The sequence below is a fragment of the Numenius arquata genome, chromosome 11 (assembly GCF_964106895.1).
Source record: "Numenius arquata chromosome 11, bNumArq3.hap1.1, whole genome shotgun sequence".
Lineage (NCBI taxonomy): Eukaryota > Metazoa > Chordata > Aves > Charadriiformes > Scolopacidae > Numenius > Numenius arquata.
In genome coordinates, this window is record NC_133586.1 from 29257388 (window position 1) to 29271045 (window position 13658).

Here is a 13658-nt window from a genome sequence, read left to right on the forward strand (position 1 = left end):
GTTGCTTTCCTATCAGGCTAGACAAAAAATTATTGCAGCTTAAAAAAGCTCTAGGAAGAAAATATTGCATGCAGTGGGACCTTCATCCTCTTTCTGTGAATTGCCAAGGTAGTCAGATCTTCTTGCCTGCCCTTGAGACAAAGTCTGCACCTCTTTTTCTGATTCGGACTTCATTAAAAGGCTCTTTAGTCTTGAAGCAAATGTACAATATTCTCCTTTGTAGTGATTTTCAGGGAATGTAATTCCAAGAGGTTTTTCCCAACTCACAGATAAATTAGTTTTAGTGGTGCTTGACAGCAATTCCATTTTTCCAGGAAGAAGATTCTTACTGTAAATTGAGACTAGAGAATTGTATTATTCTTTTGAAAGATGTTTCCAGAATGTCTTTTAGGCTTTTCTGGGTAGTGACAGTCTGAGACAGAAATAAAACCTGCTTTGCTGTAGATTTATTAGTACCAATATTTTCTGCAGCTTCTCTCAGAATTCTTTGCCTTTCATAGTCTTCTGTGTTAGGGGAATTGTAGTTGTTTTGTGGGCTCTCAATGTGCTATTGATAAAGTCAACTCAGAGAAGATAGTCCTCAGAGAAGGATTAAGTGCTGTTTGCCCATTTATTATAACGAGTAAACTGAGTCAGGGAGACTCTAATTTTCCTAAAGCCACATAGCAACTTAGTGTTGTAATTAAGTCTGATTCAGCAGCACATAGTAATCAGTTTCCATGGTGCCTGAGGCCCAAGAAGCCAATAATTCAGCCATGTTCAGTACAGAAATAAGAGCTGAGACGAAGTCATGAGAAATTTCATGTGCCAATGAGAGAGACTGAAAATGTCTTGCTCTCATTTTAACATTTCTCTTTATTAAATTTTTACAAGAACATTCAAAATAATCTGAGTAATTACAGCAGAAGTGATGGGACTGTTTTACACGGTGTTCAACTGTGACAAAAACCTTTAGAAAAACAGATGCCGTGGTTTCTGCTTTGCTTCTTGCTGTGCTTAACTGCAAAGGGTTTAATATTATAGTGATACAGGGATAAAGGGTTCATATGAAACAGAAATAACTGATGTTTGTGAAGTATCTATAAAATAGCTGATTCTTCAGGGACACGGGAAAAGTATTTGTGATCTTAGAAATATAAAAAATGGCGCCTTCCAGCTTCACTAGGATAATGCGGTAAACACAGATGGACAAACACAGGCCGTGTTGCAGAAGGGTGGCAGCGGATTAGGGTAAATGCTGCATGGCTCGCATCCGTGAAGTGCTGCCGACCACATGGTGCCAAAATAAAACCTGCGTGAGCTTCCCTCGGCATGTTCCCAGTTCTTCCCCGAGACATTTGGGGGCTCGGGATTTCAAATGGAGAAGGACAGGCTGTTTGGCAAGTGCAGCACGGATGAAGCAGACACCCTCTCTGCCAGGCCTTGGGTGAGGTCTTCTCATGCTGCCTGCACTGCTGTGCTGAGAGAATGAGCTCGCAGTGAGGCAGGGGGTTGGCCAGGTCTTTCTGCTCTTCTTGGGAAATGTTTCTCTTCTGATTCAACCAAGGAAAAGGATGTCCCTGTTTCCTTGTGTTTGCACAAATTTTAAAATGCGAAGCTGCTTCTCCTCTCTCTGGGGAGTGCTGGGGACAGAGCCTTAAGAAATAGAGCTTTGGCTCCCATTTCTGTAACATGGCTCCTCTGTGGCGCTGGAAAAAAGGGTAATTACTGTGTGTCTCAGTTCTTCTCACAGTATGATGGCAGTATGTCCTGCCTGACAAAATACTGAAGGTTTCAGCAGCGTTTGGAAGACTGAACTGTATAACACGTGAATGGGAGAGCCTGGCGCCAGGAGTGGGCAGACCAGATCAAATCAACTCTGTAGAAAAGTTCACACTAATAAGCTGTTGGGTTTTTTTAATGCCTTGGTTAGGCTTAATTGAGGGTGCACCAATTTCAATATAAGCATACCAGAGAGAAATTAAGATTGCTACTACTATTTATATGGTACTTAAAATATGAACGGAGCTTGAGCTTTCACAGTCCTTCACCTGCTGGCTTGTCACCTCCCAGCTGGACACATTGCTGGAAATGGGCACAGCGGTCAGGAGCTGAGCATGAACTTGTGATCAATGTAGGGTGTAAGAGAGAGAGGTGGGCAAAGATGAACAAAGGTTAGACAGATGTGACCAGCCTGTTTGTTCTTCGCTCAAGAGCAAGATTTCTCAAACAGATATGCAGCTATAGACAAACTGATCAAAACATCATGGTGTGGTTTTCGTGAGAGATCTCCTCCCTTATAACGTAAAAAAACATGTACTCTTGGTTCAGGGAGCAGCTAGGTTCTTTTGAAGAAAAGGCATGGAATGTTTTCCTTGTTGAGATCCAAATAAACCTTTCAAACAGCTTTGACAGAAGAACATGAGAAATGCCGTAGTGGGTCTGTTGTGCATTTACTGCAGTGTTCTGTCTCTCATGGGCACAGCAGTTTGAGGAGAGTACACAAGCCTGGCCACCACTTCTCTCCAGTTCTCCCAGCACCCACCCTCATCCATTTAGGGATGTCATATCCGGTTTGTATCTATTGCATGTGAATTTGTCTGATGGCTTTTATACTATTGACTTCAAAACCTCCTGTGGCACAAACATCCCAGAAGCTCATACTTTGGAAGAAGTATTTTCTTTTTGTGTCTGTATTAAGCTCATCTTCTAACGTCAGTAGGTGTCCCTCCACTGCTGAGAGATTTAGTATGTGACAAACTGTGTATTCACCACCTCCATCATTTTGTAAACCTCAATCACATCAGCCCCATCAGTTCTCTTTTCTCCAGACTGAAGAGTCCTAGTCTTTATAGTATCTTCTTCTAAAGTAGTTGCTCCATCTCCTTGAACATTTTGGTAGTCCTTTTCTATGCCTTTTCTAACCCCACTGTATTCATCCTCAGGCAAGCAGGTCATCATCAGGTATCTGGCAAGTACAGTGTCAGGCTTCTCAAAGTCCATTCTTAATTCTAATGTAATGGTATATCTTAAGTGAGAAGAGCAAAGTCTCAAAGCGAGCTGGAAAAAAACAGTTGATGCTCTCATGTGCAGTATATGGCTGAAGCATCAAGATGCTTCATTTTGACGTGGCCATCATAAAAAAAAAATGAGACTATAGGAACTATCTGAGTGTCCCCCATTCCAGTACATCACACCAGGTATGTAAAGTCTGAAAAGGGTTGGAAGCTGTTGCAAATTCAGTGGAGAAGGGAGTGACTTCTGATGGGCGTTGTCAGCAAGGAAAGCTGGCGGTGGTAAGGTAATGTTTAATACTAATACACAAAAGTTAGAGCTGTTACGGACCAATGTCACGGGCCGGCATCTGCCCTCTTCCTTTAGAAACTTACAAATAGATATAGCATTGTTATTCCTCTAAAATAAAAGGTAAATAATGGGTTTTAAACCAAGGCAAAAAAACCCCACCCCAGCAACCTTGACTGAATTAATGTATTTCCTGAGTTATTTTTCTCATCTTGATTGCAGTTGTGTATCAGCTTTCCAGTAGATGAGCTGGCAGAGGGCCACTGCTAACGGGAACTTCAGTAGAAAGAGTAGAAAGATCTCTTGAACTTCTTGTGATTGTACAGATCCCTTGAGTATTGAGGCTTTCATGTGTCTTTATTCCATCCTACTGTGTGAGTAATTGAAAAGCAAGACCAAACTTTTTGATGTATTGGCCAATTTTACAAATACCTTGTTCTAATCATCAGACTATAATGTTCAGAGAAATATGTCTATGTCTTGAAGAGCCAATAAAATTCAGTTGATAACAGCGAAGGTTGTTCAAGCTAGTGAAGTTCAGTTGGAACTAATGTATATTTTAGGGCAGTTTTTAAGAAGGGAACTTTAGTGAACGATGATATCTCAAACAGGATTCGGTGTGTTCTGTACAGAAATTTAAACTCAGCTCCCACAATAAAAATGAATTTCCCCCCTTAGGTTTTGACGATGGGCAGTAATGAGTATGGTGTACTGTTGCAGAGTTTAACTGAGTGCTCGGTGAATGCGGTTGAATGAGTGCTGACTCCATGTGGTCTCGTGCTGACTGTGTGTGGCCTTCTGCTTACCTTTGGTCTGGATTAATTCTTTTCATTGTAACTTGCATTAGAGATTAAAGCATGTTAGAGTAATGATGAAACCAGCTGTTTCCTTAAAACAGTCAAAAGAAAGAGTTAACTAAAATCCTGAAACTGAAATGATTCCAAGATACCCACCAGTTCCATTGATCAGAACATCCCTGCCAAATTCTCTTTTAAGTAATGAATATAGCTGACCATCAATAAAGTACATTAGGTGATGTGATGGGTCTGAAGACCACAGACCTCCTCTAAATAGTGCCACATGGAGGGTGATGGAGCAGGAGGCGTTGATTCAGATGACATGAGTCTTACTAACCTTGTTTCTTTTGAATTCTCCCAAATAGGGTCGAGACTGCAGCGTGCCCATTAATTCTTGCATTCAAAATCCATGTCAGAATGGAGGGACCTGCCACCTCACCGAGGCAAATAAAGATGGATTCAGGTAGTAGCACAAAGTTCATTTAAAATGAGATGATAAAATTAAATGTGTTTCTACTTTGCATTAATGAACTATAATGGCTACTTATAAAAGCTGCTGCATGGGATGCTTCTATTTGCCCAACAAAAAAAATGAATCTGGTTTCACTGGTGACATATTGTTTCCTCTGAAAACGACTGCCTTAACTTTCTCATACTGAAATATACTCTTAAGAGCTATTTTGAGTGGTCTCCCTGATCTGCGTTGTGTTATCTGTATGCTAATTTTCTTTGGGGCATTTCAAACTCGCATATACCCTTTTTTGTATTTGTATAGTAAGCATCTGTTGCTTGACAACCAGATGCAAAATGTTTTCATGCTGCAGAATCTTGTAGACAAACAGGCTTTAAAGAAACAATTAAAAAACATGGAGAGATTGCCAGATCTTGAGCATTGTGCCTGTAAGAGAATAACCTTTACAGCTGAACATTATGGATTTCAGGTTTCCCACGTAAGACATAGCATAGGTGGAAATAGTCCAAGAGAAGTCCAGAAATTTCCATGAGGTAACTGGGAGATTTGTGCTGTTGCAGACACTACTTTACAGCTAAGAAAATACAGGTTTGAGGCTTTAGTCACTAGTTGTAATAAAAGTTGATAAAAAATATTTTTTTAGAAAAGAATTGCTGAAATTTTCATAGATTGGGTCCTCGGTATTTATGCTATTTCTTGCACAAAATAGGTACAAAAGTGCAGCAAGCCATTGTTTCAATTGCAGATATGAAAGCCTCACTTCTAAAAGATTTTATACGTTACTGAGGCTGCTGCTTTGTCGTCTTCTATATATAGCTTCCTATTGGTGACAGCTGGAGGGAGACACTGAATTGCAAGGTGTATAGACGGTGTAAGCAGTGTGATTCCAGTTTGGTTTCAGCTGTGATGAAGACTCTTCCAGCTGAGGTTAACTGTTTGTTAACCAAGTCAGCAAACCCATATCACCTCATGTCAGAAAATAGGATTTTTTTCAAAATAGAAAGGGCCAGGTGAAAGTTTTGGGTGAGTGACAGGACTTTAGGTGCAGTGGGAGGTTAGTACCCCACTCCTGTTGCCCTACTAATGGTAGGATGCCTTTTGTATTTCCAGCAAAGCATTGTGGCTTCTTTTTGACTCCCCGAATCCCTCATTTCTTTGGGAACGAGGCCCCGAAGAGCTTCCATTTTGCCCTGTGGGTGGGATGAGCAGGGAAGCAGAAAATGGAAGAAATGCCCCAAAGCTTCTCTCTGTCTCTGTGCCTGCCTACCCTCAAGAATTCTCCTCTTAGAGAAAGAGATCCAGCACATGCTGGACAGAGAAGGATGTTGATGATATTACAGTGGAAAAGGGCAGGTTGATGGGGATGAAGGGACACTGTCAGGTGGTCTTCAGTTTGCGTTCCCTTCTGGTCACCCTCATGTAATGCTGCTTAGACAGTTTTTTCCAGCTTGTGCCAAAGCAAATTTGTACCATATTAGAATATCTGTTTTCTGTCCCTCAGTACTTATTTTTCAAAAATGTAGCTGATGTTAAAAATGTGCCAGCAAAACATTTTATAATATCCATAATACTGGAATGAAAGGCTTCAGTTTATATTTTGGATCAGGTTTTTCTTTAGCATTTTAGTTTTTTTCTATGGTAGAAAGTAAAAAGTTTTGAATGACCAGAAATAAAAGCTACTGCTGAATTTTTCTCATGAAGAATTTGACAATTTCAGAGGTTTTGCTTCAGTTCCAAATGAACATAGTTTTTGAGATCCTTTACAAAACTGCAGGGGTGGTTTTGTTGCTTGACAACATACGAGGCTTTTTAGGGAAGATTTCTGCTTTTATAGTTATTTATATGGTTTCAGTTGGTCTAATAAAAGGCACATGAAACCATATCTCATCAAAATCTTGCTTCATAAAATTGAATGTTCAGCTTATGAATTGCTCTGTTTTCTCTCTCCATGTTTTTAATTCAGTCAGTCCATAGCCTTAGCTACTCTGGAGAACCGGAGCGTGGGGCTTTAGCACGTCTCGGAGCATGTGGGGTGGGGATGGAACAGCCAGTGAAGAGGAAGATAAAGAAACATTTTGAAATTGAATTTGGTTGGCCTGGGTTTTCTTGGTAGGAAATCTCCTCTCCAGTGGATGGCAGCAGTCAGAGTTACATGCATATAAATTGTATTCATCAAGATGGGAAAACGTTGCCTTAGATTATATGCTGTGAGGAAGTGGATGTCAAAAACATTTTCATGAGAGGCCTCCTTGGATTTTTCTGTTGTGTGGCCTGTAAAAGAAATTATATCTTCTGTATATTCTCTTCCCTGGGGAAATATATTCATACACAAGCTCTGCTGCCAAACTTGTCAAATCTTTACTCTTGTAAAAAGGAAACTTAAGCCAAAGCTCTCTCCCTATGAAATGCCAAGCAGTTTAACTCTCAAGTTTCTGTAGCCTTAGACAAGAAAATTACCTTTTAAATAATGCTAAGGTGGTGATGTTCCCCAGGCAAAGGCAGGAAATTCATAGTTATGACTGAGATTCCAGCCTGACTCGCCCGCTGTGCCTGGTACCCACAAGGGCTCGCAGCAGTGGGGGACTGAGCCGCTCAGATTTGTTGTAATAGTAAGTCCTGGTGGGGCAACCAAAGGGCAAAGGTTCAGCTGGAGTTCTTCAGTCCCCCTTGGCATCTTTTATTCTTGCACTTTTTCAATTCTGAGTAATTTTCACATTCTCTTTTTTCAGGTGGGGATGACTTTTGTATTGAAGAATAGTTAAGTGGCATTGTGCGGCCCAGGGGATTAGAAACATTAAATTCTTCCGCCCTTTGAGTGGCTCATTCTAATCTAATCTATGTCTTCTTTGACAAAAGGTTGCCACAAATGTGCTTATTGAGACTGATAGAATAAAATGGTCAATCAGACACGTCCTGGTCATTTAGCATGTCTGTAAGTGAGACATTGACAAAGGAGGCAGAGCAGTCAGCCCTGCTTCAGTTAGCCACAGGCACCCAGCTGATCTTTGATAACCTATGGTGTTGGGAAACAAAGTTCCTGGGTTATTTTAACTTTTCTCCATTAAAAAAACCCTCTGTTTTCCTGAGCATTTTCTTTAGCATTTTCAACAAACTTTAAGTTCCCTCATAAATGTAAAATCCTGGAACTCATTAACTCCCTAGTGTTAATTCTGCCTAGTTCAAGGAAAAACGTTGCACTTCCAGACTTACAGGCTACTCCATTGGGATGTAGCTGTAAAAAGCTCCTTTACCAAAAACCTGTAACATTCCTGAAAGAATTACTATCTCTATGTAAAAGCTGATTTTTTGAAATGTGATACACTGTATGTATGCCTATGTTAATAAGCAGATGCTTTCATTAGAATTTTTGGGGAAAAAAATTTGAATGTAATAAACTTCTAAAATCATCAGTATACTTTGTCTCCAAACGTTTACCCCCAAAATGTTGTCATTAAGTTCTGTGTTCCCTTGCACCTTTATAAAGGATAATGATGGTTTGGGGTTTTATTTGGATCTTTATTTTTAGGAAAGCACAACACTAACAGAAAATCCCTAAACTGGGGGAATAGGGAGTTTCGACCTTTATGCAATCACAGCATCTTAGAAAATAGCTCTTTCCTGTACGGCTCCATTGTTTCCGAGGTCCAGATGAAATACTGTCTCCCACTGCTTCGCTATTTAGTCAGTACAAAGTTTTCATCGTTGTCTCTGGAATTAATTTTCTCTCTCGGTCAGCTGGAACCCAAGTTTGATGACCTTCCAGTCACTCTGCAAACTTCATTTTTCTTCTAAGCTTTTTCTGGGAAAATACATACAAACAGTCCCAAACTGCAACTCTTTCAACAACTGGTTCAATCCGGGTCCCAAATTGTATGTTTTATCATTTCATTTCGGTCCTCATATTTAGCACATTTGAATGCAAATCAAAATAAAGAATCATACGTAAGCAATAATGTAAAGACTCCCTATAATACATAGGGACCAGGAGCCAAATGTCATCAATTATGCTGATATTTCCTTCAGTATGGAATGTGTCCTAATACTAAGCAATTGTATGTTAACAATCCCATATGTATTGTTACTAATGGTAACTCTACTGAGTTGAACCATTACTGTGATAGTATTTAATAATGTCATTTTTAATTGCATACATCCAAGCTGTCCCAATCCTTTTGTGGAAGGAAAATGGTGTTATTTTCACATAAAAATAACCAGCACAAAGCCACTCTTGTTGCTTTTCTTTAAATGGAGAGAAAAAATTGTGCTCCCAAACTGAGACCTTGGATGCCAAGTTGCAGCCTGGAACATATTTTTATGGCTGAGTTATAAGCCCCTGAAAATGGGGTTTTGTAATCAAAAAGGGAGACATGATGAATGTGCCACTGTATTAAATTAGATGTCTTTAACCCCCTCCCTGACACTTGCATTGCCACAAAAGATCGTGTGCCAGTCCGTCTTTCTTATCTGCCTCCTGTGATCCCCTGGATCATTGCAGGGTCAGCAAGAGGACATATTTTATTAGCAATAATGAGCTTGAGACAGGAAAAGAAACTATTTCTTATTGATTTATTGTGTCCTAAATTGGATTTATTTGAGCAGTTTGGTTTTGGTTATTCATGGTGAAGGTTTTCTAACTTTCATGACCTGTGAATGGTCCCTGCAGAACTGAGTGAAGATGACTGTTAGCATGTGTTATATACTGTACCCACCTAGAAGATCATACTGTTGTGGTAGCTCAAGACACATTCCCTACCCTTTTTTCTTCCTCTTTGCTATTTCCTTAGTTTCTGAGGTTGCCTATGTCATTAAGAATGTAACCTTATCCTCAGGGTCCAACCTAGGACCTACTGAAGGTGGATACAAAGCTCTGCACCATCCCTCCCTTGAAAGTCTCTGCACTCTGCTCAGTCTGTGGCACACAAGAGCTGGAGAAGCAGATGTCATGCTGAGAGCAACTGGCCCAAAAGTGCTGCAGTTTTCTTCACAGATTCTGAAGATCTCGTATTTCTCCAGGGCATTCACTGTCTCAACCCCATGAGACTACATACAGCAGGAAAACCACCCCGTGTCCACTTTGTCTGTCTGAGCTGAAAAAAAGTAGCTTGCGGCTACCTCCATATTGGAAATTCTCTTGGTTTCAGAAAGAAGTGGATGGCAATTAGTGTGACTGCTGTGGTGCTTTCTGGTTTTCATCCTCATCAATCAGTAGTACTTTAGAGTTGTTCAGTTCCTTTTTCTGCCACCAGAACTTGCATGGGAAAGGAAATGAACAGCTGAGTGAATGTGTAGCTTGGACTGGAATTTGAAAAAACACAACTTCCCTTCCACACACATGCTTTCTGTGACTAGTGAACGGCAATACTGACAACTCCAAGTATCATTGCTGGCTTCTTAAAAGCCACTGAAGTGACTGGAGCACTTAACACATGTTTTTAGACTCTCTTTTAGGAAACTGTGGCGTTCACGTCTTCATCACTTACAGCTAGTTTAAAATATAAAGGTTCTCTTAGCAACCATAACTTCTAGGTCCAGAGAGGAAACTGAGATTGAAAAAAAATGAAAGTCATTCTTCAGCTACTTAGTTTCTTACACTCCCTCTAGGGACCATACATCACAGTCTTGTGAGAAAAAATATTTAGTGCAATTATTCTTCAATAGTGTCCACATCCTCACAGAACCATTCCTAGCTCTGCCATTGTTTGTTTGTGTTTTAGTTGAATTATCTAGACATCATCAGCTCTTCTACAAATAGATGCTGGAGGAGCTGTAGAAGTACTGGAACCTTACTGCACTTGTAAAAGCAGTCATTTCCAAACATTTCTTGTTTGGACAAGTGACAAAGTGGTAATGAGAAGAAAATGTTCATGTCTGTAAACTCAATTCAAGCCGTTGTTCTTTAAAGAGAGCGAGCTATCTACAAGCTGCCAAGTCGCCATGTCATTGTGCAGTCCTCAGTAGGCAAGTATCCACATAATCACAAAATCATTAGCAGAGAAGCCAAGGATTTGAATATTGCGATGAGTGTTTACTCTCCTGCCCTGGAGTTGCTTACTTCCATTCAGGGCTAGGGTTATCCACAAAGAAAGCAAAGGGGAGCACGACAGAGGCTGTCATCTGCTGGTGCTTTTATGTCTCATGTAAATAATTGCATGACCCCATGAACCATCAGACTGCATCCCTCACCAAACACATAGGGTTAAAGTGCTCTGTACTTCACAACAGCAGTGAACTTGGCTCCAGCAACTCACTTTTATATGTTTTTATTTCAGTTTTATACCTCAAACCTCCTGCCCCTTCAGATCCATGCTGACTTTTATTCATTTTTTTCTTTCTCCAAAGCTGTTCTTGTGTCCTTGGGTATGAGGGGGAGAGGTGTGAAATAAACCCAGACGACTGTGAAGATAATGACTGCGAGAATAACTCTACATGTGTGGATGGGATCAACAACTATGTCTGTCTCTGTCCTCCTAATTACACAGGTAAGAAAGGGCCACAAACAAAGAAGAACAGGAATCCATGAGGAGTCCCTTCAGTGCCTGAAGGGGAGGGTCCAAATGCATGTTTACTTTGTCCATGAGTGTATAATAAACCAAGAATCTGGTCCCATTTTAAAGCAACCTGGGTGTCTTACTGGAAAGGTGTTAGTTCTACTGATACTGCAATACACATGCTCACAAACATGGCCATTTTTCTGAGTCAAAATACTGATGCTTCATTGTAAAATACATTAGAAAAACAGTGAAGTTTAAGGTGTCAGAGAAATTTGTACTTCTGCGTGCACATTCTGTAAATGTATTTCAGAAATATTCCCAGTACTGAACTGAGTCTGATATACATCTGTTCTGAATCTTGGAAAATAAAAATAGTTCCTGTTTAAATTATGGTAGGAAAATAGCTTTTGGGGCATGGCTTTCACCTGAGATCTCAGAGGTCCACATTTATTAAATAAAATGAGCTTGACAATGTGCTGTTGAAGTTCATTATCTCCATTTCACAAGTGGAGAGGCAAAGGCTGTGTAAGATACTGCAGGCTCTGTTGTAGTCTTCAGAGTGGACCCATGGCAGTTAGCCCAGCTTGGCAGATGTGCAGTCACCTGCTAAGTCCACGGTGACAGAAGCTGGTAACTGAGTTAGATATGGAATTATTATCTCCAGCGCCCATCCTGCATTTCAGATAAATTCCTTCGTAAGCCTTCTGTAAGAGCAGAAACCCTCCTTACTGGAATCTAAAAATGCTTTTTCTCAAGTCATTACTGGAGCATAGCCTTGACTCATTCAAACTGCGTTAGCACGACCTTCCTGGCTCAGCGTGGAGCGGTAAGGAAACACCTGCAATAGTTCCTACTTCCATCCTTTGAAATGGGTTTATTACCTTCTAAGCATGGAGAAGTAATGAAGGGCTTCTTGTACGCTGGAATATATTACATGTCAGGGGATTTAATGAGGATCAAGCTTGAGTGGCTGAGTAAGGCAGGAGGAAAGCTTCTAGAATTTCCAAACTCTTAAAATACTTTTGTGGCTGACACAAAGGAGGCCCATGTAAATCTTTAGCTGAGAAAAGCCTTATGACTTGAATGTACATTTATTGGAGTTCTAAAATGATCTTTCTGCCAAAAACTGAAAAACTTCAGCTTAGCAGAGTAAAGAGTTTTGCTTAGAGGATGTTGAGCCCATTGTGCTTACTTGTGCGCTATTTATGTGAGCTGTCCTTGGGTGGTTTCAAACAAAACTTTATACAAGGAGGTGGAGTCTTTACATTTACAAGAGGAAATATATTTTTCCAGCCAAGAAAAGACATATCTAGTAAGGAACTGAACCCGGTATATATGCAAATGCGCTTTCCTTTTAGATTATCTTGGGTTTTGCAGAGAATAAAGATAGGAAAGAACAAGATTGGGATTTCTTCTCAAATGGCAGTCTGGATAGGGGCCAGAGAACTCATATGATACGATACTTCAGAATCGGTTTTGAAATCATTTTAATCAACTTCCAGTTTGTTTTTTTTTAACCTGAATATTGTCTGTGTTGTGCTTAACCTTATTAGCAGGAGTTTGTCAAATCCTAGACACCACTTGCAACGTAGGATACACACAATTGTATATGCCATGCAATGAGTCTTTGCTATCACGGTGCAGGCAATAGCTTTGAATACAAAGCTGTTCAGTTGAGACAAACTGAATTTTTGAAGAAGAGCAGGAAATACTTCTGGAAAATATCATATGAATCATAAGTGAAAAAGATTGCAACAATAGGGCTGTTGCTTAAATTAAAATTTGAAGCGTTACAATAGCTCATGTTGCTTAAAAATAGGAAGAATTTAGTGAACTGTGATAAAAGAATTGCTTTAACCTGCTTTACCTCCATTTTGGAGGGGGATATCTCATCAAACCTGATCAGTCACCTGGAAGGACTCACTGCAGTGCAGCTGGCTGGGCTGAAGTATCCCTCAGAGATACACCTGGCCCTCTCAGAGCAGAAAGGAACAGCATGAAATGGCTGGAAGAACTGAAGCCATCAGCCAAGCAAAAGTTACATGCAAGCCAAGCAAATCTGAGCCATGGCTTTGAGGGTCCTCTAAGAGTTGAATCCAAACACAAGAAATTGGACATCATCTGAAGCTGCTTGATTGAATGAACAGCAGCTGAGGAAATGCCTTGGAAGCACATAAGCAAGTCATGAAGAAGCACTTTGAGGGGATTTGTGTGTCTGACCTGAAAAGAGAGGGATCTGTTGACCAAAGAGTTTGACTGGTCTCCTGTGACATCCAGGGCATCTCTGTGTATATTGTCTTTAAATAAACCTTTTTATACTGAAGCAATACCTGAAGCTACTATGGCAGTATCTATAAAAAAAAAAAAAAAGTAGGTGCAGATGACTTTGCTATTGTGTTGAATATGCTAAGAATAGTGAATGTTAATATTTCAGAGAGAAAGCGAGTCACTGGAGGAGTCAGGAGTACTTATTCCCATGCTCAGAATTGCGCACTGAGCTACCTGCCGCCCTCTGAGGTGCTGACTGTGCTAAACGTCCTAGCAAACTGTGTGTGCTTCAGAGTTGCCAAGTGTATGGATTTTACCTATATGTATGTAAACAAAGAATGGATGATG

The 13658-nt window shown here is 40.3% G+C and overlaps 1 protein-coding gene across 1 annotated transcript in view; it reads left to right on the forward strand.

Annotated features, from left to right (window-relative positions):
* The window catches only part of SLIT3 (slit guidance ligand 3), a 519985-nt gene that overhangs the window by 457421 nt on the left and 48906 nt on the right, over positions 1–13658 (forward strand). The window contains exons 27-28 of the mRNA XM_074156582.1: positions 4445–4542; positions 10891–11030. Of these exons, the coding sequence (XP_074012683.1) occupies positions 4445–4542; positions 10891–11030 (238 nt within the window). The remainder of the gene's footprint in view (positions 1–4444; positions 4543–10890; positions 11031–13658) is intronic.